The sequence below is a fragment of the Callithrix jacchus genome, chromosome 8 (assembly GCF_049354715.1).
Source record: "Callithrix jacchus isolate 240 chromosome 8, calJac240_pri, whole genome shotgun sequence".
Lineage (NCBI taxonomy): Eukaryota > Metazoa > Chordata > Mammalia > Primates > Cebidae > Callithrix > Callithrix jacchus.
The window spans coordinates 20,043,532-20,070,918 of record NC_133509.1 but is presented as its reverse complement, the minus strand read 5'-3'; the positions used below and the strand labels follow the sequence as shown (position 1 = coordinate 20,070,918).

Below are 27,387 nucleotides of genomic sequence, written 5' to 3'. Positions count from 1 at the left end.
AAGTGCATTAAGAATCTGTTTCCTTTTGCAGCAGGATAGAATTGGAGAAACTGGTTATTTTACCAAGGCTTTGACTGGATGTTATGCTTTCTTTATGGAATCCAACTTGACTTATAAAGCCAATAAAATCTTTCTGGAGAACTGGCCTTATACCTTGCCTATCCAGTCCCTATATAGGTTTTCTAACCTGTGGTAAGTAGTCCCAGCTACTTGGGAGGCTGAGGCATGAAAATTGCTTGAACCTGGGAGGGAGAGGTTGCAGTGAGCTGAGATTACACCACTGCACTCTGGCCTGGCAACAAAGCAAGAATCTCGTCTCAAAAAAAAAAAAGAACTTGTAATTTGAAATATATAAACTATAAGGTTAACAGTGATATTTCTGGGTGGTGAGATTATAGGTGATTTTTATTTTTTTCTTTATGCATTCTGGTCTTTTGTTTTGTGGGATGAATATAAAATATGCATTATTCTCATAATAAAGTAATTAAAGTATAATTTTTATAATATTTATTTACAGTCTATAGAAATAATTTTGTACTCTCATTACAAAATCTTCAATGAGTAAATATAATTTCCTAAACAATAATCCAATCAAAATCAATAAATCATCATTAAGTTCCTTCTAAACTATCTAATTCCTCATTTCCAAAGATGAAAAGCTTGTTCTTAAAGCATATTCTTTATCAAACTGTTACTAGCATATTGTTTTTTTACTCCTCATGATAATTCTCCAAGCTGGCCTAGCATAAAAAAAATCTTTGTACACTTTTTCAACATGCAAATTAAAATACGTTTTTTTTTCATTTCCACATAAGCAACTAAAAATGAGCATTTCAGCTCTTAGAAGTTCAATCAATCATTGGATTTGCTTTTCAATATAAGCTTCAGCAGTTCAATACAAGGCAGAATATTTGTTTTTCAAATTGTTGACCCACTGGCATACCAATGGCAGGCAGTCCAGTGGGCATGGCCAATTCTGGTGCAGGTATTGAAGGGGTTCACTGTCTGTAGAATTTAAAAATAGTAATTTAACTGGCTTATAGTTGGTCTGCTTTTTATTCTCATGATGTGGCAGCAATTCTAAACAATGTCAGTGATAAACCAACCAGAGCAGACTACTCCCAACCTCTAGTCAGTTGACCTATCAATGTTTCATGAAATCAGTTTTGAAAATATGGAACAGAAAGAGATGGGGTGGAGGAGAATAGAAAACAGTGCACCTCACATAGTCTGGGTATGTATTACTTGTTTCAGAGACAGTTATATAAACAGATACAGAGAGAGAGAGAGAGAGAGAGAGAGAATGAATCATAAAATGGCTTTCTTACTATTTTTAGTAGTTTAAAATGCTTAAAAGCCACTGGGAGAGACTAATGACCTTAATGAAGTGGTCTAACACTGTATAGAAAGTACTAGACTAGAAATCATCACCCCAGTTAAAATGGCTTTTATCCAAAACACATTCAATAACAAATGCTGGCAAGGATGTGAAGAAAAGGGAACCCTCATACGCTGTTGGTGGGAATGTAAATTAGCACAACCACTATGGAGAACAGTTTGAAGGTTCCTCAAAAAACTCAAAATAGAACTATCATACGATCCAGCAATCCCACTGCTAGGTATATACCCGCAAAGAAAGGAAATCAGTATGTCATGTTTGCTGAAGCCCTATTCACAATAGCAAAGATTTGGAAGCTACCTAAGTGTCCATCAACAAGCGAATGGGTAAAGAAAATGTGGTATGTATACACAATGCAGTGCCATTCAGCCATAAAAAATGACTGAGATCCTGACATATACAACTACACGGATAGAACTGGAGGTCATTATGTTCAGTGAAATAAGTCAGGCACAGGAAGACAAACTTCAGATGTTCTTACTTATTTGTGGGAGCTAAAAATGGAAACGACTGAACTCACGGTGAGAGAGAGTAGAATGATGGTTACCAGAGCCTGAAAGCGGGTAGGTGGTGATGGTTAATGGGCAGAGCACAAAAATATAATTAGAATGAATAAGATCTAGTATTTGATGGCACAACAAGGTGACTACAGTCAACAATAACTTATTGTACATTTTAAAATAATCAAGAGAGTGTAACTGGACTGTCTGTTACACAAAGGATAAATGCTTGGGTGATGGATACCCCATTTACTCTTATGTGACTATTAAGCATTGTATGCCAGCATCAAAATATCTCATGTACCCCATAAACATATGTACCAACTATTACAAAAATTTTTTTTAAAAAGAATACAAGACTAAGAATCAGAAGTTCTGAGCTTTTAATCTGACCTCTGCCTCCAAATGTGTTTTGTGATCTTGGGGAAATCGATTTTCCTTAAAAGGACTTAAGACCTAATATATGGGAAAATACTGTTAATATGAAAGATATTTAAATAATCTTCCAGGTATATCCATATAATATAAATGTGACACAGTATAAATTATACCTTGGAAATAAAATAAAAATTGCTTGATATTATTTCTACTATAATTAAATTTTTTGGCAAGTCAAAATGCTTCATAATTTTACTACCCTAACTCTTGCAGTATTTTAAAATGCAGTAGTAACAACTACTTTTGATACAGTTTTTAAGAGGAAAATATACTCTGGAGGCTTTCAGAAGCTTTATCAATCAGTGGACTAATAACAATACCTCTATATAGGGTTTTACAAGAGGAAAGAGAACTAAATTTTGTTCACTATCAGATGTAAGTCAGGTATGTAACGTGCACTTTATTAAATCTCTTTAAAGCTTCAAAAACATAAAGTATAATTTACATTTAAAGTATAATTATGTAATCATTGGAAATCAACTATTATAGTACCAATATAAAGGGCTGACAATAATGACTTTTGCCAATACAACTTGCTTATTTTTTCACTTTAACACACTGGTGTGATATGCTCCAGACTCAGTTTCCTTTGGCTCAGACTTTAGGCAGGGCCAATGTTTCACAAATAATTTACCTCAGAAGCATGAGAAGTAAGATGTATGCAGGGTTTTGGGGAGAAATGGTGTTTTGCCAATGCAGTGATTATATTTTGTAATTATATTTTTTAAGTATCTGTAATCAGAAGAAGACTAGTATACTATGTGTGATGGTAAATTTTATGCGTCAACGTGGCTGGGCCATGGTATGCCTAGATATCTGGTTAGTCATTATTTCTGTGTCTCTCTGTGAGGGTGTTTTCAGAAGAGAAAAGCATTTGAATCGGTGAACTGAGTTAAAGCAGATGGCCTTCAATATGTGTCGGCACCTTCCAATCCAACGAGAAACAAAAAGGTTAAAATTGTTTTCTGCCTGTTCCAGTTGGGACATTGATCTCCAGCCTTCAGCACTCCTGGTTCTCAGGCCTTCACACTCACAGCAGAATTTAAACCACTGACTCTCCAGCTCTCAGGCCTTCAAACGACACTGTTGGCTTTCTCAGGTCTCCAGAGACAGCAGAACATAGGACTTCTCAGCCTCCATACTCATGTAAACCAATACCTTATAATAAAAGTCTCTTTTCTCTTTCTCTAAATATACACACATACTCTTTAAAAAAAAAGGAAAAAACCTCTCAAACTGCATTTTTTTCTCTACTCCCACACCACCTAGCAGTGAAGAATATGTGGGAGTTTTCCCACACACACTTAGCAGTGAATACCAGCTGGGTATTCTCCAATTCAGTTCCAAAACTATTTACCTGGAGATACCATTAGATCCCACAGGATGAGGGCCCAGTCCCCAGAATTCCCCCCACCCCCAACCAGTTACAAGCCTAGTCCTCCAGAACTTCTGACCAATGTGTTTCAAGTGGAGGTTCCCAAGACTCCCTCTTTGGGTGCGATGAATTTGCTGGAGTGGCTCACAGAACTCAGAGAAACACTTCCTTAACATTTGCCAGTTTAATATAAACAATGTTGCAAAGGGTACAATGAGGAGATGTGTAGGGTGAGGTACAGGGAAGGGGTGCAAAGCTTCCATGTGCTCCCTGGGGCACCACCCTCCAGGAGCCTCCACATATTCAGCTATCAGGAAGCTCTCTGAAGTCCCCCAGAGGTTTTACGAAAGCTTCATGATGTCAGTATTCTTTCTTCCAGTATCTGGGGGAGGCCCCTCTTTGGGAAGGTTCCTAAAACCCACCATCAGAGAGGCTGGGGAAAATTGGAGCCTTGGGGCAGGTGAAAGGAGGGCAGGAGAATATCAGAGAAATTCTGTTTCCTGAGGCATGCCCCGAGCCTAACTCAACATATAACGGAGGACTGTAACAAAGGCTATCTGAGATATACGCCAGAACTGGAGATGAAAACCATTACATGTAAACATATTTCTTAACACACACACACAGCCCCCCCACACACACACACATATTTATATGGAAAATCTGTGCTTCCTATTGGCTGTTTCTTTGGATAACCCTAATACAATAGGCAAATTCAATTATTTACTATAGGTACAGATATATGAACCAGCAGTTTATGTAGTCAAAAATATTTAGAATCCATTTGTAAATAACAGACATTTCACAGCATATGAGACAATTATTTTGCTTCTTTAAGAGAATTTCAAATGGCTACATGGAGAAAATTTTCAAATCCTAAAATAATCAAAATAGAAGTTGATATGGTTTGGTTGTGTCCCTATCCAAAACTCATCTTGACTTGTAATTCCCATAATCCCCACATGTCGTGGGAGAGACCCTGTGGGAGGTAAGTGAATCATAGGGGTGATTACCCCCATGCTGTTCTCATGATAGTGGGAGTTCTCAGGAGATCTGATGGTTTTATAAGGGGCTTTTTCCCCTTTGCTCAGCACCTCTCCTTCCTCCCGCTATGTGAAGAAGGACATGTTTGCTTCCCCTTCCGTATGATTCTGTTTCCTGAGGCCTCCTCAGCCCTGCAGAACTGTGAGTCAATTAAAATTCTTTTCTTTATAAATTATGCAGTCTTGGGTATTCCTTCATAGCAGTGTGAAAATGGACTAATATACAGAAATCATAGCTAAAATCAACTATTTATAATGACATGTAAAACAGGCTTGAAATTATCTCAATATTTTAATTTTTCTATTGCTGACTATTTTCAGGTATCAATAAGTAGACGGTTTCTTGACAGAACACTTTAAGAATTAGCTTTAATACTGCTATAGCATGTACCAACTACCTAGGAAATCAACACCATTTAGAAATATCTCACAAAGGAAGATGCCAGAACAGCCAATTTACAAATGTACAGTATTTAACATCACTAATCATCAGGGAAGTATGTATTAAAACCATATAGAGATGCTACTATATACCTACCAGGATGACTAAAATTAAAATTTCTGACACCACCAAATGTTGGTCAGAATGTGGAGCAACCAGAACTCATATACACTGTTACTAAGAATGTGAATTGGTATGATCACTCTGGGAAAAGGTCTGGTGTATACTACTCAGAAATACTACTCATCAACAAAGAAGAACAGGTTTCTAATACATGCAACAACATGGATGGACCTCAAATGTTATATTTTATGAAAGAAGCCTTAAACAAACAAATACAGACAACACGATTACTTTAATATGAAGCTTTAGGACAGGCAAAACTAATTTATAGTGAGGGGGGGAAAAAAACAAAAGAACAGACCCTCTGGGATAGTAAGCAGAGGATTTACTAAGAGGCATATGGGAACTTTCTGCAGTGATGGTAATATTCTATATTTTAATATGGGCTCTGGTTGCATAGGAACACATATTTGTTGGAACACATAAACAGCACACCTAAGATTTGTGCATTACACCGTATATAAATTTTACCTCAAAAGAGAAAAAAGAACTGCAAAGAAAATATTAAATCTTAGCTAATGATATGAATACTTAAGGATCTGGGTATGTCTGCAACTTACTGTGAAATTTAACAAAAAGTTTAGAATGATGAATATAGTGATAGATATTTGATACAGCATTACAGCAAAATGTAATGAAAACTGAAGGTGGTAGGTACTTGGTGTAAAATTCCTTCAGCTTTTTATTAGGAAAAATGTCTAATGTAAAAAATGTTGAAAACAATTAGAAAAGATTTTTTCCTTAGGAAAAACTATTCTTTACCACCTCTGCTTTCTTATTAGGAAATTACTATGATTAAGATTTTTTAAAAAGGAGAAAAGCACTGCGTTCTGAAAAAATGGTTTAAAAAATACTATGTAAAATGTGATTAGAAAAGGATGGTAGAGATCAGGATCTTGCAAAATGATTTGGTTTTGAAAATGGCACAGAACAACCAACTGACCCATTTCTCAGGATTTCAAAGTTCACAAGTCAAATTTAGGCCATGTAAATTCTGCTTCGAAACTGCAGGACAACTTTGGCCTGTGATCATTACTGAATTAGATCCTTCACAAGTTCCAGGCACTGGGAAGGGTGTGTGTGCTAGGCAAGAGATCAAGGCAGGAAGGGATGAAGAAGAATGGTAAATCGGTACAAACACACACAGTTTTCGTGTTTGATGGCAATAACAGGGTGACTATAGTTAACAATAACATGCTGTATATTTCAAAATAACTAGAAGATGTGAAATGTTCCCAACACAAGGAAATGATCAATGTTGAGATGATAGAAATTCTAAATACCCTGATTTTTATCATTAAATACTGAATGCATGTATCAAAATATCACATGTATCCCATAAATATATACACGTGTTATGTAGTCATTTAAAAATTTATTTCCTAAATATTTTTTAAATGTTTAGGTGTACTATCATTTCTAATTCACGTGATGTCGAGAATTCAAGGAATAAATTTATCTGTTAAAAATCTGTATCATTTTTTTTCCTTCTACTTTCTGCACAAGAATCACTGAAATCACCTGGAAAAGGGTAAGCCTCAGAGACATAGTTGACAGGTAATATTATAGCTTTTATCATCCTGGGCTAGAAATGTCTAATTACTTCTCTGTATCACCTATGGTATCCTTGAGGATAAGAATGTGCCCTATATGCCATTGTATTTCTAGTGATACTGGATTCTGCCTTCTGCCTATTTGCAGTAGATACTGAACAGTGTTTGAAAAATATCTTTGCTGTTACTTTTGACATGGTTGCTGAATCCTGGGTTTTTTTGTTTTTTTGTTTTTTGTTTTTGAGATAAGTCTCATTCTGTCACCAGGCTGGAGTGCAGTGGCACGATCTTGGCTCACTGCAACCTCTGCCTCGCAGGTTCAAGTGATTCTCCTGCTTCAGCCTCCCAAGTAGCTGGGACTATAGGCGCATGCCACCATACTCAGTTAATTTCTGTATTTTTAGTAGAGAAAGTGTTTTACCATGTTGGCCAGGATGGTCTCCATCTCTTGACCTCATGATCTGCCCGCCTCGGCCTCCTAAAGTACTGGGATTACAGGCATGAGCCACCTCACCTGGCCATACAGGCATGAGCCACCTCGTCCGACCAAAACCCCGTATTTGTAATCATCAACAACAAAAGAATCTAAACAAGGAATGGAGGGTCTGGGTGTGGTGACTACTCCTACCCTGTTCTGCTTCCATCTGAGTAGTTCCATGTTTACCTTATTTTAAACATCTCACTTCCAATTATGATTTTGCTTCAGTTTCCTGGCCCCAAAAAAAAAAAAGTTTGAAAACCAATGACATGATTTCAACCTAAGGGATTTCTCTGGCTAAAAAAGAATAAAGAAATCTTGGTTATCATTACAAAGGGACTGAAAAAAAGCAGAATAATTTAGATTCATTTAACTTTTTGTCAGTTATTTTCAGAATTTAAATTCATTCCATGCATTTAACTTTTAGATAACTTGAGGGTAACTGTGCTGCCCTGATATAAAATGCTCCCGTTGGGACCTGATGGGGGTAAGACCCCATTCCTGTGTGTAAACTGGATTTATTTGAAAGTGCCATCAAAACACCCTTAACAATAGGGGGTAGAAATAGGTAGGGGGTAAGAAATACAAAATGAAGAAACCTGTTCTAGATATTCTTTTCATTAGGACATTATCTTTCCACTGCCCACTTTGGAGCTCTTGAGTTTGATTTTTAGTAAGAAAGGGGGTATTTAAAAAATTCCTAAAACTGCTCTACTTTTCCTGCTCTTCCTAATTCTATCATCTTTTTAATGAAGAAAGAGGAGGCTAACAAAATTGAAGAAGAGAATGGGAATTAACTCATAAAGTTTAAGAGATTCAATATATTTAATGCAAGAAGCTTACTGACAATATAATTTAAATGGCTAAGATTCTTCCTGCCATGGTTCTCTTGATCAAAGCTGGTAGATTTGATGATAACACTTTAAAGCAGAGGAAATATGGTTCAATAAAAGTAAGGTAGTAAATACTACATGAAAGACATTTGCTGGGCACAGTGTAATCTCATGCCTGTAATCCCAGCACTTTGGGAGGCCTAGGTGGGCGGATCACTTGAGGTCAGGAGTTTGAGACCAGCCTGGCCAACACGGTGAAACCTGTCTCTACTAAAAATACAAAAATTAGCTGAGCATGATGGTGGCAGCCTGTAATCCCACCTATTTGGGAGGCTGAGGCAGGAGAATCACTCAAACCTGGGAAGTGGATGTTGCAATGAGCCTAGATCACACCACTGCACTCCCGCCTGGGCAACAGAGTGAGACTCTGTCTCAAAAAAAAAACCATTCCACCAATAAAGCTGAATATATCCAAGAAAAGAAAAGAACATATATCCAAGAAAAGACCCAGAGTTGGCTAATTATTAAGGAATGCCTGAAATTCTGAAATTCTGACATTAAGACAGAAGTAGAATAATGCCAATAACGACAGCCAAATCTTTTCACTTATTTCTGGGTTGGAAGGGACATAACTTTGTCCTTGTATTGCCAATTGTTATGCTCTTTAAATAAACAATGAAGAAGATTTACCAACATTTTGTCATGCTGTCCTAGATAGGCAGGAGCCCAGCAAATGCAGATTTAGGTAAGAGAGCCTAAGAAGCTTGACTGGGCATAAGGAATGGGGTGTGGCTGGCTTGGCTCAAAGACCACAAAACATGGTGCCATCTGATGGATGGCTAGTGGCATGGAACAAAAGCAAACAGAAAGTTATCTGAGATGCCAATCTGAATAATCTAAGGAGGAAAAAGAATCCTTCAAAAGGCAAAAAAGGAATCAAAGACAGCAGAATCAAGTGAAGAAGGCTTACATAGCAAGGAAAGATTCTTTGAGCCCAGGGGACATTAGCTGAGGTACACTTACTGAATGCCTATAATGCACCAGGCACCGTGTTAAGGATCTTCCTCACAACATCACCACAAAGAAGGACTCTTATCCCTATTTTACAAATGGGAAGAATGAGGTTCAAATAAATCAATTCATTTGCCAAGATCACATTGCCAGAGGCTGGGAAACAGGGCTATGCTTCCAAAAAACATACGTCTTTTCATGTCACCACACTCCTTCTATGAAGCACAATGTTAATCTATTAGTGGCACCACAAATCCATTTTCGCACTAGGAACTCTGCTTATTTGTCCCACAAAGCTTCCTCATTGGGGTCACTTTAGTATCAAAAATCACAATACAGCTGAGTTTTTCTTAGGTTGTATTTTGCCTAATGCACAAAAAGCAAACAGGCAGAATCTTCAGGCCTGTGAATGGCTCTTCTATTCTGCAACATTTTCAGGGTCAGAAATCATGCTTCTGTATTCCACATAAATCTGGGTTCTAACTTTATACCATTATTTCATTTTATTTCACATGGATATTTCTGGTATTTTCTAGAATATCTGAAAGTTCTCTTCTGAAGGTGGTTAGTTACCACGGAAATGAGGCTATTGTGGTTCAGAATAAATTTACATAACTATTAGAAAATTACTTCAAGCTTGTAAAATGTGGAATTTATCTCAAAGCTAACATGACCACCGAAGCAATAAAAATCTAAGAAGAATTGCAAACCAATCCAAAATGACTCAGGACCCAATAAAGGATTATACAGCAATTGCAAAGAATTTTCTAACATACAGTAATACCTTAAAAAATGCAAAGTTTATAAAGTAAAATTCTGAAATATTCTGAATACAAATAGCAAACTATAAAAGAATGGATTATAACCTACTGTTTGACATCTTATCCAGAAGTACGAAGACTAAGTTCCTAAGTACTCAGTTGTTTTCAAATAAACAGTATCAGATACTACTATGTTAGGTGCTAAGGATCTGAAGGTTTTCAAATACATAGTATCAGACATTGTTACATTAGGTGCTAAGGATCTGAAGGTTGACAAGATCCAGTCCTATCATCAAGGAACTCAGTCTAGCAGGGTAGAAACTGGATACACAAATGGGGGGCAGGGGATGTAAATGGAATAGGTAAAACAAGACAGATAATGTACAAAATATATGTGCACAATTAATGTACAGCTAATCAAAGGAGGTAGGCAGAAGAAGGGTACAAGGGAGAGGAACAGGTAGGAGTCAAAGTTTCAGAGGTTTGTTTCTGAGGGAAGCCAGGCAAGGGGGTGGAAGGAGGAACATTCTAGGTAGAAGTGACAGTACAAGAAAAAAAACTGCATGCTGTTTTCAAATAGCTAGTGGTTGCCCTTGAAATTAAATTACCTTGAGAAGCAATGGCAATCATGCACTCATCAGACTCACACTCCAGTTCTCTCTTTACTTGGAGCTTAGAAGAAAAATGACCTTCAAGATAAGTAAACATCCAGTATTCTGAAAATTATAGGGAGAAGGCCTCAAGAGGAAGGTATACAAGACTTCTTCCTAATTGGTGTGAGGCTAATTTCTGTAAGTCAAAGGATCTGCTCCAATTTACAGTATAACTTTGTGACACTAATCATACTTCTACATGTTGCTTTGGCATCTTACTTTTCTTCATTTAATATACCCAAAGTATTTTATCTTGCCATTTAATAGACTTCTAAAACATGATTTTTGTAGGAAGCACTGTATTCTGCTACATAGACCATTTTACTTAACCAATTGTCTATTTTTGGCCATTTAAGTGGTTTATAATTTTTCCCATTAAATATACATCATTGCATGGATATTTCCATGCATAAATCTTTGCACACATCCTTGATTATTTCATCAAAACAAATTATCAGATGTGGAACTGTTGGTCAATGAATGTGAGTTTTAAAGTTTTTGATAAGATTATTAAACTGCCCTCCAGGAAGGTTACATCCATTTTCACCACTACCAGCAGTGTATGAGAATCCCCATATAACTATAATTTTGCCAAGAATGGGTCATTATTTTTAAATTCAATCGGTAGGCAAAAATAGGCTACTTTAATCAGTATTTCTTAGACAATTAGTGGAGTTGAACTCTTTTCAGGTCAGCTGGCCATTTTCATCTCATTTCTGTAAACAAAGAATGATTTCCACCCCCTCCTTTTTTAAAAAGATATTCATCTTGTTCTTATTAATTTGTAAGTATCATTTATATCATTGCAATCATTTCTCCAAGTTTTTAATGAAAGAATTTTAATCACTTTTGCCACTCTGTGAAGAGTGGATTTCAGGAGAGGCCAGGTTAGAACTAGAGAAATCAGTTAGGATACTACTGCAGTAATATACGTAAGAGATGACTTGGGCTTGAATCAAGGGAGTGAAAGCAAGGAGAAAGATAACCTAATGAACTAAATGTGGAAAAAAATTAAAATAATCAAAAATAATTTGCATGTTTCTAGCACAGGTAAAAAGGTAGGCAGTGACACCACCAAGATACAGAAAATCAAAGAAAAAGATTTTGAGAGAAGAATGTTAAATTCAATTTTGGATGTGTGATTTCTGAGGAAATGCCTAAAGCTTGACAAGGGGTCTGGTCTGGGAATCTGGGTATGACTGTATGTAAATCATACCTGAAAAGTGGGTACTGTGAAGAGTAGTAGGCTTACAAGAGAACTCTGTGGAACACTAACACTTTAATCAACAAGTGTAGAAAAAATGCCCATGGAGGCAAAACAAAAAGAATGGGCAAAGAAATAAAAGGAGAAACAGCGTAACACAGTGGTATCAAGTCAAAGTAGTGGAGCGTCTCATGGAGGTGGGATTAAAGATGTCAGTGCACTTAGCCTTGAATCATGACAGTAATAAATGTGTAAGAGTTTTTAAAGCAGAGATGACAGACACATGGAAGAAAGCTCACCTTTAATGGCTTCAGGTTTTTTTTAAGTATTATGTTGGCTTATGCAAAGTATCAGAAGGTCAAAAATGGGAATGAATGAAACTGATAAATTGTCTGTAAACACGTATGCACTGGAGATAGCAATTATGACTTCTATTATATAAGTACAGGTAAGGGTTCATCTTCCTCCAGAATAAGCTTTCAGAAGATTTTTCTTTCAATCCTGTTTCTTTCACATTAGAAATCTAAATACAAGATGCAAAGGATAACATGAATAGTAAAGAAGCCACAAGTATCAAATCATTCTAGTGCCACATTTAACAATTCCGATTTAAAGTCTCAGCCATTCATTTCATTCATTAATACTCTACTACGATTTTTTTAAATGAGTAAGATGAGTTCCTGTTGATAAGAACTCCAGCCTAGTAGGAGTGGAAGAGGATATATAAACAAATCGGTAAGAAATTTTAAGAGACCAATTATGAAGGGATGGTTAAGAAAAGTGTTACAGAGGGGTCAAGTAAACTAATCTTGAAGGTCTATCAGGAAATTGTAGTTGGAAGTAAGGGGACACAGGGGAACATTGCTATCAAACAACACAGTATGTTCAGAAAACTAATTCGGTAAAGAGGACTCCATCTCCATTCCAGATTTAGGTGGAAAGTGCTAAGAGTTTAATCCTAGCACAGGGCGGAGCATGCCTTTGCCTCCACCAGTCCCACTGTATCCTCCCCTGAAACCTTCTGCCTTTTGAAAGCAGATCATTTTCACTGCGATGTTGGACGCTGCAGGTATCTGTCCCTGGGCCAGCAGGGACCTCTGAAGTCTTCTTAGTGGCCTGACTTATTTCCTTGCCCCATCCTGTGGCTTTTCTAATGGATTTGCAGAAATTTTGTAATCTCATAACTTTCTAAGCTCTACCACTTCCTTAATTTTAAGAACTTTAATTGAAAGTATAAATTGAAGGTGTTGTTTGTAGACTTAGCCACCCAATGAAAGCCTTGGATGTTAAGCAAATGATGCTGGTCATCATCGCAGCTTCGACATCTCCCATTTCTACCACTGACCCCCTCTGCTGATCTCAAAGTTTCCTGGCTTTTTATCCCTCAGCTCCTTGTCAGCCCTTTGATGTCCTGTGTAGTGAACTGGTGATAGAAATTGTTGCTGCCCCTCTCCCCACAACACCACATATGAGTTTCCAGTTTTATTATTACAATATAAGTACTTTATGCTGTCTCTTGTAAAAAAAAAATTTAATCCTTATAACAACCCATTCAATTGATAAAAGAAACAAGGACACAGGTAAATTAATTAACTTGGCCAAATTCACAAAGCTAAGTGACAGAGCTGAGACTGGAATCCAGGTGCACTGGGGCAAGAATGTTCTCAATGCCTCCTCTGTTGTGCCTCTCCAGTTAACACTGAAAAAGCTGACCATGAAGGGTCTGGATGTACTCTGTATGTATGCCACAAGGAATTCGCTTTTTATCCTGAAGCCAAGAGAACGAGATTCTAATGAATGACAGCATAATGTTGTAACTGATCATGAAGTAAAGGGAAGTGAAATCATAAAGACTGAGAAAAAAGGGGAGATCAATGTCTTAATGTGGCCAGAGATAAGAGTAGAGCAGAAGAGTCAAAGAAGGAGAGTGGCATAGGCTATGGCTTAAAGAAAGACAAGGTTTAAAACTTTAGTGGCAGATTAGTTACAGGTATTTACACTGTCAATGGGGTACCCAATTTAGAATTTATCAATTTTTTCCACAAAAATACAAATGGAAAAATTTCTTTATGGTGGCAGGGGAGAGGAGATGTGTATCACAGACTGTTGTAACTGTTTTAAGAGAAAAAGGAAATTTTCTGCTTTAAAAAAACTCTCATGATCCATTTTTGGTGTTATCAACAATCTGAGATGACAGGAAATACAGGATGGGCTAATTCACGTCACTGCATGTGCAGAAACCCCAGGAGTTTATGATGAGACAATAAATCTGAAACATTTAACAGATGAAAAATGAACTTACAACCTTTTCTACACTAACACTCACTATGGCATTTCCTAAAGCTATAACTTCTTTAAAAAATAACGGAAGCCAGACAAGTATGACTGTATTTACATATATATATCTCTCCAACTATTTCACAAAATCTACTTTCCCTATCTGAAAAAAAAATGCTTTCAGTTATGGGACAAGGCTCAAAACAAAATTTTCCAAATATGTTTTTGCATATTATGAGTTCTAATCTGTAAACAGTAAAAAAAAAAGAGATGATCTCACGTGGCACACATGAATGATACAGCTTGAACTGTAACTACCACACAGATTAAGAAATAGAACATGAACACACCAGAAGCCAGGCTGGGCAACATTCTGTCACTACTCTGCCCTTCTCCAAAAGTGATCACTATCCTGACTTCTAAAACCACAGATTCGTTTTGTCTGTTTTTAAACTTTACACAAATGGACTTATATATAATAATAATCTATGTAGTAGGTATTCTTTTGTGTCTGGCTTCTTTCTTTATGGGTGTTTGTGGTATTTATCCACGTTGTTGAATGTAGCAGTGATCTGTCACTTTTCGTTGCTGGTACTTTGCCACTGTATGACTGGAACACTACTCTACATTTGTATTTTGATGGGCATTTTAATTATTCCCAGTAAGAACATTATTGTGCATGGTTTTGGGGGCATATAATTATACATTTCTGGTAAGTATACTCCTAGGAATACAACTATTCTATCACAGGGTATTTCTGTGTACAGTTTTTACGTTTCTGTTTTTTAGAGATGGTCTTGCTTTGTCACCCAGACTGGAATGCAGTGGTACAATCATAGTTCAAATTCCTTAGCTCAAGCAATCCTCCTGCTTCAGTCTCCCGAGTAGCTAGAACTACAGGTGCATGCCACCGTGCCTACCTAATTTTCTCATTTTTTTTTAGAAATGAGGTCTCACGATACTGCCCAAGCTGGTCTTCAAATCCTGGCCTCAAGTGATCCTCCTGCCTCGGCCTCTCAAAGTACAGAGATTACAGGCATGAGCCACTGTGCCTCGCCAGTGTACAATTTTTAATAGATTCTGCCAAACAGAATTTTAAAGCAATTGTGTTAGTTATACTCCTGTCAACAGTACATTAGAATCCTCAGTGTTTTTCATCCTAACCAATGCCTGGTATTTGTTGAGCTTTTCAATTTTAGCCACTCTAGTGGAATATAGTGATATCTCATTGTGGTTTTTATTTGCGTTTCTCTAATGATGACAATCATTTTTTCAAATATTAATAGCTAGCTGGACATCTTCCAGGTCGATGTTCAAGTCTTTTGCCTATATTCTATTGGTTTGTCTGTCTTTGTTTATCTTACTGATCTGTAGGAGTTCTCTGTAGAATCTACATCAGGAATTGGCAAACTTTTTCTGTAAAGAACCAGATAGTAAATATTTTAGACTCTGTGAGCCATATGGTCTCTATCACAACTACTCAACTCCTGTGTAGTGGCATGAAAGCAGCCATAGGCAATACATAAATGAATGAGTGTGGCAGTATGCCAGTAAGACTGCATGAACAATAAATTTTAAAATCTCATAAAATTTTCATGTATCACAAAGTATTATTCTTCTGATATTTTTCAACTATTTAAAAATGTATGAACTATCTTTAGCTTACAAGCTGTAGAAAAACAAGCAGCCAGGAAGATTTAGCCCACAAGTTGTACTCTGCCAACCCTGGGCCTAGATAAAGATCTCTGTCAAGATATGCATGTCTTCCCAGGGATTTATCAATATTGTTATGCATTAAAAAGAACCAACTTTTGGCTTTGCTGACATTCTCTGTTTTTAATGTTTGTTTTTTTATTTCATTAAGTTTTGCTCTCGTCATCACTTCCTCCTTCTGTTTTCTTTGGTTTGCAAATATTTTCTCTCATTCCATAGGTTGTCTCTTCACTGTTGATTCTTTCCATTACGGGCAGAAGCTTCTCAGTTCAATGCAATCCAATTTATCTATTTTTGCTTTTGTTGCCTGTGTTTTCTGGGGTCACATCCAAAAAAACCTTTGCCAAGATCAACGTCAATAAGCTTTTCTCCGTTTTCTTTTAGTAGTTTTACAGTTCAGGTCTTATGTTTAAGTGTTTAATCCATTTTGAGTTTATTTTTGTACATGATGTATATGTGATTTAATGTATATGAGATGATTTCATTCTCCCACATGCGGCTATTCAGTTTTTCCAGCACCATCTACTCAAGAGACTATGCTTTCCCCACTGTACATTCTTAGCATCAAGAGAACCAGGAAGAATCTGCACTACTCTTTTTTTCTTTTTAAAAAAATTCTCTCCAAGTGTGACAACGAATGCACAGCTTTTTGTAAGCCTCAGATGTCACATATGACTTCTGCCATTCTCTGTTGATCCAAATAGCTCCAAGCCTGCCCAGATTAAAGAGCAAGGGACATAAACCCTACCATTCCTTATTTAGAAGGATAAATCAAAGAATCTGGGAGCTGTTTTAAAACTCCCCCTTTGTTTTAAAAGGTTCTTGCAGTATTTCCCAGATATATCTTTGAGTATTTATTCCAAAAGTGTTTTCAATGTATATTTGTGTAACAAACCTTCAGAGCTCTTATGTGATAATTTTTATTATGCCTCACAGTTTGGATGCATATAAATTGTGTGTATTCAATGTCCTTCAACACTTTAAAAAGATTACTCTATTGTCCTCTTGATACCAGATTTCTCAAATCAACACTTAGGTACAATCCAATTCTTTTCCTTCTTTTCCTAGGTGATCTGCTCTTTGTCATTGGAAGCTTTCAGAATTTTTTTGTCTTTGACATATGTACTGTATATATAATTATATATTACTGTATGTTACTGTAAATGGGTATCAAGGTGGGTTTTTCCTTCTTTCACCTATTTAACAATCTGTAAGTCGTTTTACTCTAAGGTGGTCTACAAGTCTAATTCTGAAAATTTTATCTTATTTCTTCAAATAGTTGCCCCTTCCTTTTTCCCTTCTAAGACACCTATTATCTAGATAGAAGTCCTTCTACATATACCTATCATACATCCTACCTCTTAGATTTTACTCCATGGGTTATCTTTATCAATCAATGCTGCATTATCAGAGAATTCCTTAATGTAATCTTCCAATTCATGAATTTGCTCATCAATGGGATACCTTTCTCTGGCCAGGCACAGTGGCTCATGCCTGTAATCCCAGCACTTTGGGAGGCCAAGGCAGGTGATCACTTGAGCCCAGGGGTTCCAGACCAGCCTGGACAACATGGTGAAACCCCATTGCTACAAAAAATACAAAAGTTAACTGGGCATGGTGGCATGTGCCTATAGTCTCAGATATTTGTGGGACTGAGGCAGGATGATCACTTGAACCCAGGAGGTCGAGGCTGCAGTGAGCAGAGACTGTGCCACTGGACTCCAGCCTGGGTGACAGAGGCAGACCCTGTCAGAAATGAAAAAACAAAATAAAAAAATGGGATACCCTTCTCTATCAACCAGATTGCTTAATTCTTTATTTTTAGAATATTTTTCATTCTTAATATTTTTATTTGGTTCTATGTTTATATTTTCTTGTTCTTGCATCATATTGCAAATATCTTCCTTATCTCTTTAAATGTATTTGTTTATTTTTCATTCTTGGTCAGTCTTTTCTAATAATTATCTACAAGATAGTATACATTATTCACTTGGTTGCCAGTCTGAGAGCAGCTGTAGTATTCAAGTGTTTAGCTTGGCTATAAACTAATGTTTGTCAGGGGTACCAGCCACTCTGGTAATATATACGGTGAAAGCACTAAAGGCCAGGCCTTAATTTTATCCAAATGGTGAACTTAAGAAAAGACGAGGATGAGGCCCAGAGCAAAGAGCCCCAGGGACCTCACAATCACTATGATTCACTCCTATTTGCTGGGCATTCCTCAGGCAACAGTCCAGGTCACAGTTTCTCATTAAACTCTTAGGGAGAAACAGCACTGACAACAGTCTTTCTAGGTTAAAAACTACCAATCTGGGAGTTTCAAGAAGGTGGGAAGAAGAAGTAGGAAAGTGACCACTGGTCACTTTAGTCATCTCTAGCCAGCACCTGAGGGTACTTTTCCATATGGAGGAATGGCACAGGGATGGGGATAGAGACAAGACTAGTAGACATGCCATCTTTACTTTCTGACTTCTGAATCAGAGAACCTGTAAGGGGAAAAGGGAAGACTATGAAGAAAAAGGAAGAACTACCCTTGCAGTGATTACTAGAAGTATGAACAGAGGAAAATAAACACCAAATCATCAAACCCAGTTACATGGAGAGGCACAGTGTACTCCTTCCTGGGTGATCTGTTCACCCAGAAGAAGGGGACACCAGTGCAGAGGAGAGACATAGTTCAGGGTCACAGAACAGAGACATCTTCATGAGAAAACATCCTAAGAGAAGAAAAGTGAACTGAATCTTCCAGATGCCCCAGATCATATCCTTCCCGTCACTACCACTACGACGACTACTACTACTGCTACTACTAAAAACAACAACAATAACTAACATTGAGATTTTACAATATTCTAGTCACTATTCCAGGAGTTTTATAAGTATTAGCTCTTTTAACCTTCAAAACAATCCCGATAAAGTAAATACTCTTATTATTTCTTATTATTTCCATTTTACAGGCAAGGAAAATGAGGTTCAGAGAAATTAAATAAGTTTCCTATAGTCATATATCTAGGAAATGTAAGATTTAGAATTTAAACCCAAGCAGTCTGTTCTAAGACTTACGTTTTTAACTGCTTTTTCTGTATTGCCTCTCCTATGTTAATATTTTTTTAAACATTAGCAGACCCAGAAAGTACACAGGACTTTTAAATTATACGGTAATTATTTACATACCTTGTACAGTAAGCTCTGCTTGAGCTTCAATTGTCTCATTTCCATTATCTGCTATACAAAAATAAGTCCCAGCATCATCCTCAGTGACATCACTGATTTCCAGGCTACCACCTGACAGCAATACCAATCTTTCAGAGCTGTGTTTAAAAAAAAATACATTTCAGTACTGGGATACCTGAGAAACTCTCCACATAAAATAGAGAAATCAATTAAACCATATTTATTATTTATATAGCTATAGAGGATCCAAGACTAACATAAAATTACCAGAATTTAATTTAGTCCAATTTGCTTTACTCATATTTTACATTCATAAATATCACAAATACAAATCTAATGTTACAATGAACTATCCCTGACACTTCTAATTATTCCCAAAGGGCTATCAGTCTTGGAACCAATTTCACTTCCTTCAGCCCATCCCTGTATCCCTATTCTGGCCAGTTGTTTTTTCCAAATTATGTAATTTTGAAGTCTGGAATCAATCTGAGAGTTAGTTACACCACCACAGCTATGCTACACTGAGATTAATAACAGAAAGAAAACATAAAGAGGTCAGAATGTTAGATTCAAAACAGTAAGTCATGGGGTCACAGTGCCTAGTGAAAGTTTCCCTATGGTAGCTGATTTAGGGGAGGGAGGAAAAGAGGAAGGGAAGGGAGAGAGAAGAATGGTTGCCAGAGAGCAGCTCCCTGGGTGCGGTAGCTGGGCACAAATCAGTCACCATCATGCCATTATCAACCAGGATGTTAATGAATACTGACCAACTCTACAGAGGCTTATTTAAGCCGATTTAAAGAGAAACTAAAATAATACTATAACATTGAAGAACAGTCAATGTGTTGACTGTTCTCGAGTAATCCCAGTAATCAGCCTCCCAAAGTACTGGGATTACATCCGGTCATGGTGGCACATGCCTATAATCCCAGCTACTCAGAGGTTGAGGCAGGAGAATCATTTGAACCTGGGAGGCAGAGGTTGCAGTGAGTCAAGATCATGCCATTGCACTCCAGCCTGGATGACAGAGCAAGATCTGACTCAAAAAAAAAAAAGAATTCCTTATAGGGATAAAAAAAGAATCAGAGGAAATGACTAGATAATCGCAGCCACATTTATAATTCTCATTCTAAGTAAATAAAGTATTAGTCTGGCTTAAATTTCAGTACATTGTAAATCTAGGTAATCAGCATTCCTGAATCTGATAAACATGAGATTAAGTTTCTGGACATAGAAAGCTGAAAGCCAGAATCAGATTTGGTGACTTCTCTAAGAAATACAACCCTGCAAGGTCATGACTAACCTTTGTCAAGCAACCTTCCTATCAGAAATGTCTTAATTATACCCTTAAATCCCAGTTTTATCTGATGAAACAGAGAAGCAAGATGTTATACATGGCATAGAGCAAGAATGACTGGAATAAAAATAAATGGAGAGAGAAGACAGGGCTTTGGTGCCTCACAAAACAAGAAAAATTTACAAAAATTAAAATCCTACTTTTTACACCTGGATAAAATTACTACTAAGTTTCCGAAACAAAAAATTTAATGTTCATCAAATGAGAAATCAGCAATGTATACATATGATACCCAGCTGAGATGAACATTTGAAACACTAGTTACTTTTGAAAGTGAGATATAATTTATATCTAATAGGCCAGGCGCGGTGGCTCACGCCTGTAATCCCAGCACTTTAGGAGGCTAAGGCGGGCGGATCACAAGGTCAAGAGATTAAAACCATCCTGGCCAACATGGTGAAACCCCCCTCTACTTAAAAATACAAAAATCAGCAGGGTGTGGTGGTGCGCACCTTAGTTCCAGCTGCTCGGGAGGCTGAGGCAGGAGAACTGCTTGAACCTGGGAGGCAGAGGTTGCAGTGAGCCGAGATCGTACCACGGCACTCTAGCCTGGTGCCTGGTGAAACAGCAAGACTCTTGTCTCAAAAAAAAAAATTGTATCTAATAATTATACTAAAAAATATTGCTAATACTTGGTATGCCTGATAGTTGGCATACCTGAGTATGTCAAGTATTATATCAAGTATTTTCTCCTGCCTACACCAGTAGTGTGGTAGTCAGTCTTTCTTAATGGGATTGTTTTTACTCCCTTTAAAAAAAGACTGAGAGAAATAATGTCCATTTGCTTGGCAGAATTAATTCATTCAACTAGTTCATGGCTCACAGTAAAAAGACCATCAAGATTTTAGAACCCCAAAATTCAAAGATGCAGGCAAAAAAATGTGAAAAAACATATATAGCCAATGGACTCAAGTAAATTCAGTGTTGCTGGGCATAAGGTATCCCTGAATGGCCTATGGTCAGTCTGGAAGAGCTTGGTGTGCAGTGTGCTAAGGATAACTTTTCTTCTTTGACTAAGGAGAAAGGCCTTTTCCTTTTTTTCTTTTTTTGAGATGGAGTCTCGCTCTGTCACCCAGGTTGACTGCAATGGCATGATCTCGGCTCACTGTAACCTCTGACACCCAGGATCAAGCAATTCTCCTACCTCAGCCTCCTGAGCAGCTAGGATTACAGGCACCTTACACCGCGCCTGGCTAATTTTTGAATTTTTAATAGAAAAGGGGTTTCACCATCTTGGTCAGGCTGGTCTTGAACTCCTGACCTCATGATCCACCCACCTCTGCCTCCCAAAGTGCTGGGATTACAGGCATGAGCCACTGCGCCCAGCCGTAAAAACTTGAAAAAAAAATTTCAATAGGTCTTTAGGGAGCAGGTTGTGTTTGGTTATATGAAAAAGCTCTTTAGTGGTGATTTCTGAGATTTTGATGCACCCATCACCCAAGCAGTGTACACGCACCCAATGTACAGCCTTTTATCCATCACCCCCCTCCCACTGTTTCCTGCAAGTCCCCAAAGTCCACTGTATCATTCTTATGCCTTTGAATCTTCATAGCTTAGCTCCCAGTACAAGTGAAAACACAGGATGTTTGGTTTTCCATTCCTGAGTTACTTCACTTAGAACAATGGTCTCCAATTCCATTCAGGTTGCTGTGGATGCTGTTATTTTGTTCCTTTTTATGGCTGAGTAGTATATACAAGCCACAATTTCTTTATCCACTCATCAACTGATACACATTTGGGCTGGTTCCATATTTTTGCAACTGCAAATTGTCCTGCTATAAACATGCACGTGCAAGTATCTTTTTTGTATAATGACTTCTTTTTCTCATTATAGGTACAAGAATGGGATTGCTGGATCAAATGATAGATCTACTTTTAGTTCTTTCCAGAATCTCCACACTGTTTTCCACAGTGGTTGTACTAGCTTACATTCCCACCAGGGTTGTAAAAGTGTTCCCTTTTCACCACATCCACGTCAATATCTATTATTTTTTTATTTTTTTGATTATGACCATTCTTGCAGGAGGAAGGTGGTCTCACATTGTGGTTCTGATTTGCATTTCTCTCATAATTAATGATGTTGAGAATTTTTTCATATGTTTGTTGGCCATTTGTATGTCTTCTTTTGAGAATTGTCTATTCGTGTCCTTAGCCCACTTTTGATGACACTGCTTTTTTTTCTTACTAATTTGTTGGAGTTCCTTGTAGCTCCTGGATATTCGTCCTTTGTTGGATGTACAGATTGTGAAGCTTTTTCTCCTATTCTGTGGGCTTTCTGTCTACTCTGCTGATTATTTCTTTTGCTGTGTGGAAGCTTTTTTGTTTAATTAAGTCCCATCTATTTATCTTTGTTTTTCTCGCATTTGCTTTTGCGTTCAGGGTCATGAAGTCTTTGCCTAAGCCAATGTCTGGAAGGGTTTTTTGAATATTATCTTGTAGAATGTTACTTTTTCAGGTCTTAAGAAAAGGCTTTTGAGCAGAGTACTGACATGATCAGACTTTGTGAAGACACCAAAAAAGGTGGGAAAACACTGAGGCAGAAGTTTGATTATGTAACTATAATGGTCCAAAATTAAAGAGTAAAAGATTAACTATGGCAGTAACAATAGGGATAAAAAGAAAGCAAAAAAGTATTGACTACTCTTTAAAAGCTGGATAAAGAAGGTAAGGAGAGAGATTTACTCATTCATTTAACAAATATTTATTCATGAGTCCATATGTGTCAGGTAGCAGCTGAGGATACAGCACTGAGCAAAAACAGTCAGTGCTGTCATGCATCTCAAGTGAAAAACACAGATATAAAAGATAACTCTACAAAATGGTATAGCAAAAGAACCTGCCAACAAATTAAAGAGGAGGAGAGATTTTCCTGACAAAGTAACCCTTAAGCTGAGATCTGAAGAATGAGTAGAAGCTAACTAAATAATGGGGGGAGGGGGGTGGAGAAATATTTCATAAAGAAAAACTAGCACATGCAAACTAATTGTGGCAGAAAGGATCACAGTGGTTTGGGGATCTAAAAAAAAATCAGTGTGGAAAAGTCTAAGAAAAGAGAGGAGGATGAGGATGGAGCTAGCTTGTATAAGGCTTTGAAAACCATTTTAAGAATTTGGGTTCTTAACTTACGAACAATGGAAATCCACTAAACATTTTTCAAAGTGGGTCGGGGTTGACAGTGCTGTGGTGAAATGAGAGCTTTGAAAAGACTGCTCTGGCAGGAGTGTGAAGGTGTATTTGGAATGAGGAACAGTTAGGAGGCCACTGCAGTGACTGTAACTTAGAGTAAGGCACATGATGCCTTCATGGGTGGATTCCAGAGACACGTAGGAGGTAAAACCTTGCAGATAACATCAGATAAAGAAACAGATGTTAAAGACAACTTCTTTAGGGTGGTAAGAATGAAGAGAAAAGCAAAAAAGAAAACTGTTTAATTTAGGTTTTGTTCGTTGTTATTTGAATGAGAGGTAAACCTTTTCGAATCTGCATTGAGGAGAACTTTTTCTTTGCTGAGATTTCTTTGCTGAGATTTTTTTTCACTTGCTTCAAATGTGTAATTGTTCACTGAAGCCATTCTATGATGACTGCTTCACAATCTTTGTCAGATAATTCTAAATCTCTGTCATCTCCGTGTTGGCACTGTCTTTACTCCTCTCAGTTGAGATTTTCCTGGTTCTTGGTATGATGTATTACGTTCAGCTGAAACCTAGATATTTTAGGTATTATGTTATGACACTCTGGATCTTATTTAAACCTTCTGTTTTAGCTCTCTTTTTCTGACACCACCCTAGTAGAGAAGTGGGGGAGGGTGCTGTCTCATTACTGCTGGGTGGGGGTAGTTCAGGTTTCCCACTCAGCCTCCATTAATGCAGGAGAGGTTTCCTCATTGCTTCTTAGCAGGGTTGGGAGTTCTAGCTCCCCACTAGGCCTTCACTGATGCCTTCCTGGGTGGAAGGGGTAGGACTGTCTCATTATTGTTCCCCCACTTGGTGTTGACACCATGGAGGGGGCCTTGCTACTACATGATGGTAAAGCCCTGACTCTCCACTAGGCCTCCTTTGATACCACCCCAGTGGGAAGGGAAGGGTTGCCTCTTGTGGCTGGATGAGGTGAAAGTCGAGGCTCTCCATGTGTGCTCCACTGACATGGGAGGGGCCCTCATTACTGCTTGGATAGAATAAAAGTCTTGGCTCCCTACTACAACTTTGACACCACTTAGCAAGGAGGCTGAGATGCCTCACTACAACCTGGGAAGGGTGGAAGTCTAGGCTCCTGGCATGGTCTCTGACTGGCATGGTAGGTTGGGGCCGCAGCTTCTTCTGTGGTATTTGACTGGAATAGGAGTAAGTACCGTCTGACATCTTTTGTCTTGCTGAGATGCTCTTTTCCTGCCCCCCACCCCCGGCTAGAGAGCACCTTCCGTTCAGGTTTTTTTTGTTTGTGCCTATGAGGATTTCCATGTTGCTGGTTTCTTTAGCTCCAAGTTAGGGAGCTAAAACACAGCCCAGGTTCCTGACAGAGTCTCATGGGGGGAAAAAAACCTGAGCCCATCGAACTAACCATCAAGTTGGCCCGGTGCAGTGGCGGGCATCTGTAATCCCAGCACTCTGGGAGGCCAAGATAGGTAGATCATTTGAGGCCAGGAGTTCAAGACCAGCTTGCCAACATGGCGAAACCCCATCTCTACTAAAAATACAAAAATCAGTTGGTGGTGGTGATGCATGCCTGTAATCCCAGCTACTCACTTGACCCTGGGAGGCGGAGGCTGCAATGAGCCGAGATCACGCCACTGCACTGCAGCCTGGGTAACTGAGCGAGACTCTGTCTCAAAAAACAAAAAACTAACAATCATGTTCCTTGGGTCTCAAGGTCCCTAGCCACTCAATCTCAATCATTCTCTCCCCACCATTCAGAGTCTTCTTATGTTTGTTTTACATGTCACATCCAGGGTTTTTTGGTGTATTTAGCAAAAGGAACAGGGAGAAATACATCTATTCAATTTTCCCAGAAGTGGATGTTCTTCCAATTGTTTTTAAAATAACCTTATTTTTCTACTACTGTCAATTGTAATAACATCAAGCATTTTACCCTGTTCCTTTGCAGTGGGGTTCAGATCTATCACTCCATTAAAAGAACATTATTTGACTACTAAATTATATTTTTCTGTCAATCACCTTGAACATTAGCATATATATTTTCTGGATTCTCTCCCTTTAAAATAAAACTACTTAGTGAATGGGATCCATTTCCACCCCCCTCTTTCATTAGCTATGATTATTGTAAATCTGAACAAATTTGATCAAAGGTTAAATATATAGATCAATTCTTGTGCATTTATAAAAGCCATGGGAATGTTTTTAAATTCATTTTCAAAGAAGTCTTAAGATTAGAAATAGAGAAAGATGTTTAGTTATTTAAGATCTTTTTTTTACTAGAGCCAGCCCAATACTATCTGAATTTGTAGCCACTTTTTTCTTTCAATTTCTAAATCTCTTTCTAATTTGGGTCTAAATAATTTATTAGCTAAGACCTATCTATATATCTCATAAAGATATTTTGAGTAATTACATACATCCAACCAAAAGTACTCCTGTGCTCCATTCACTTGCTTATATTTTCCTACATTACTTTGGGTTATTCAAGCTAAATATATTGGCCACCACTTCTGCTCCCCAGTTATGTGCCAAGCATTGTGCTAGAGTTTGGAAAGACCAATGTGAATACCACCAACACTGTCCTGCTCTTATTTTCTTCTGAAGCTTCTTGAGACAGTGACATACCACGGCAGTGCTTCTCAAACTTTTCAGCCACCTAATCTGAGTATTCAGAAGTCTAAAACTATAGGCAGAAATAAGTCTACTCTATCTTCAAAGTCTACTGCTTTATCCTTAAAATTCAGAGGAATATTATTATCCTTAAAATTCAGAGGAATAATATCATGATATATCCACATTTGATTTAGTTAAAAACCATCTGCTCCTAAAGATATCTTTGAATAAAAGTGGATGTTTAAGGAAAATATAAAACTTTTCTATTATGATGTGCATCACCTTGTCCCACTCGGCCCCCAGTCTGAGAATCATTCTACTAGAAGAACAATTTTCTAACACATTGTATAAGATATTTCTCTTCTGGCCAGGCATAGTGGCTCATGCCTGTAATCCCAGCACTTTGGGAGGCCAAGGTGGGTGGATCATGAGGTCAGGAGTTCAAGACCAGCCTGGCCAAGATGGTGAAACCCTGTCTCTACTAAAAATACAAAAATTAGCTGGGCCTGGTGGCAGGCACCTGTAATCCCAGCTACTTGGGAGGCTGAGGCAGAGAATTGCTTGAATCCGGGAGGCAGAGGCTGCAGTGAGCCAAGATTGCACCACTGCACTACAGCCTGGGTGTCAGAGTAAGACTCCATCTCAAAAAAAAAATTCTCTTCTACCTCGATTTCTACCTCTATTTTTCTGGCACTCCTGATACAATTTGTCTTAATTTTCTTCATAGCACTTATCATAACCTGACGTTTTACATTTTTACTTATGATCTGACTCTTTCCCACTAGAATATGAGGTCTATAAGATCAAGAACTCCATTTGGTTCACACTCCATTCCCAGCACCTAGACCATGCATGACATAGTCAGCATTTGATAAATATGTGTTGAGTGCTGAACAAATGAGAATCATAGAAAGCCTCGCATTTATTTCTGACATAAAAAATCATTACATATGTGTCTTATATCTTCAGAATGTCCCTTTATGACAAAATGTTGCAAAATAATATATTGCAGCCTTCCTACTCCTGATAAAGATTTTTGTTCTAACATGTAGCCAATTAAAATTTCTGCTGTAAGAAATTCACATTTTTATCCCGATTTTAAGGTTCCCTATGTTTCAGATGGCTACCAAAAAAGTCCTGTGAAGTCTTATAAATTGTTTGCATAATATTTAGCTGGAAAGAGGAATAGAAAGACAGGGAGGCAGCAAAATGTAGACAGAGAAAGTTGGTAAGTGGATGGCTATTGATAAAGAAAGCAGGTGATATGAAGGAGGATGCTATGTTTTGCTAA

At 37.7% G+C, this 27,387-nt stretch overlaps 1 protein-coding gene across 35 annotated transcripts in view; it reads right to left on the bottom strand.

Moving 5' to 3' along the window:
* Window positions 1-27,387, bottom strand: part of NEO1 (neogenin 1) — a 244,174-nt gene that overhangs the window by 133,961 nt on the left and 82,826 nt on the right. For all 35 annotated transcript variants that reach the window (XM_078333622.1, XM_009005211.5, XM_035259163.3 and 32 more), the window contains exon 5: window positions 18,978-19,114. In XM_078333622.1, the coding sequence (XP_078189748.1) occupies window positions 18,978-19,114 (137 nt within the window). The remainder of the gene's footprint in view (window positions 1-18,977; window positions 19,115-27,387) is intronic.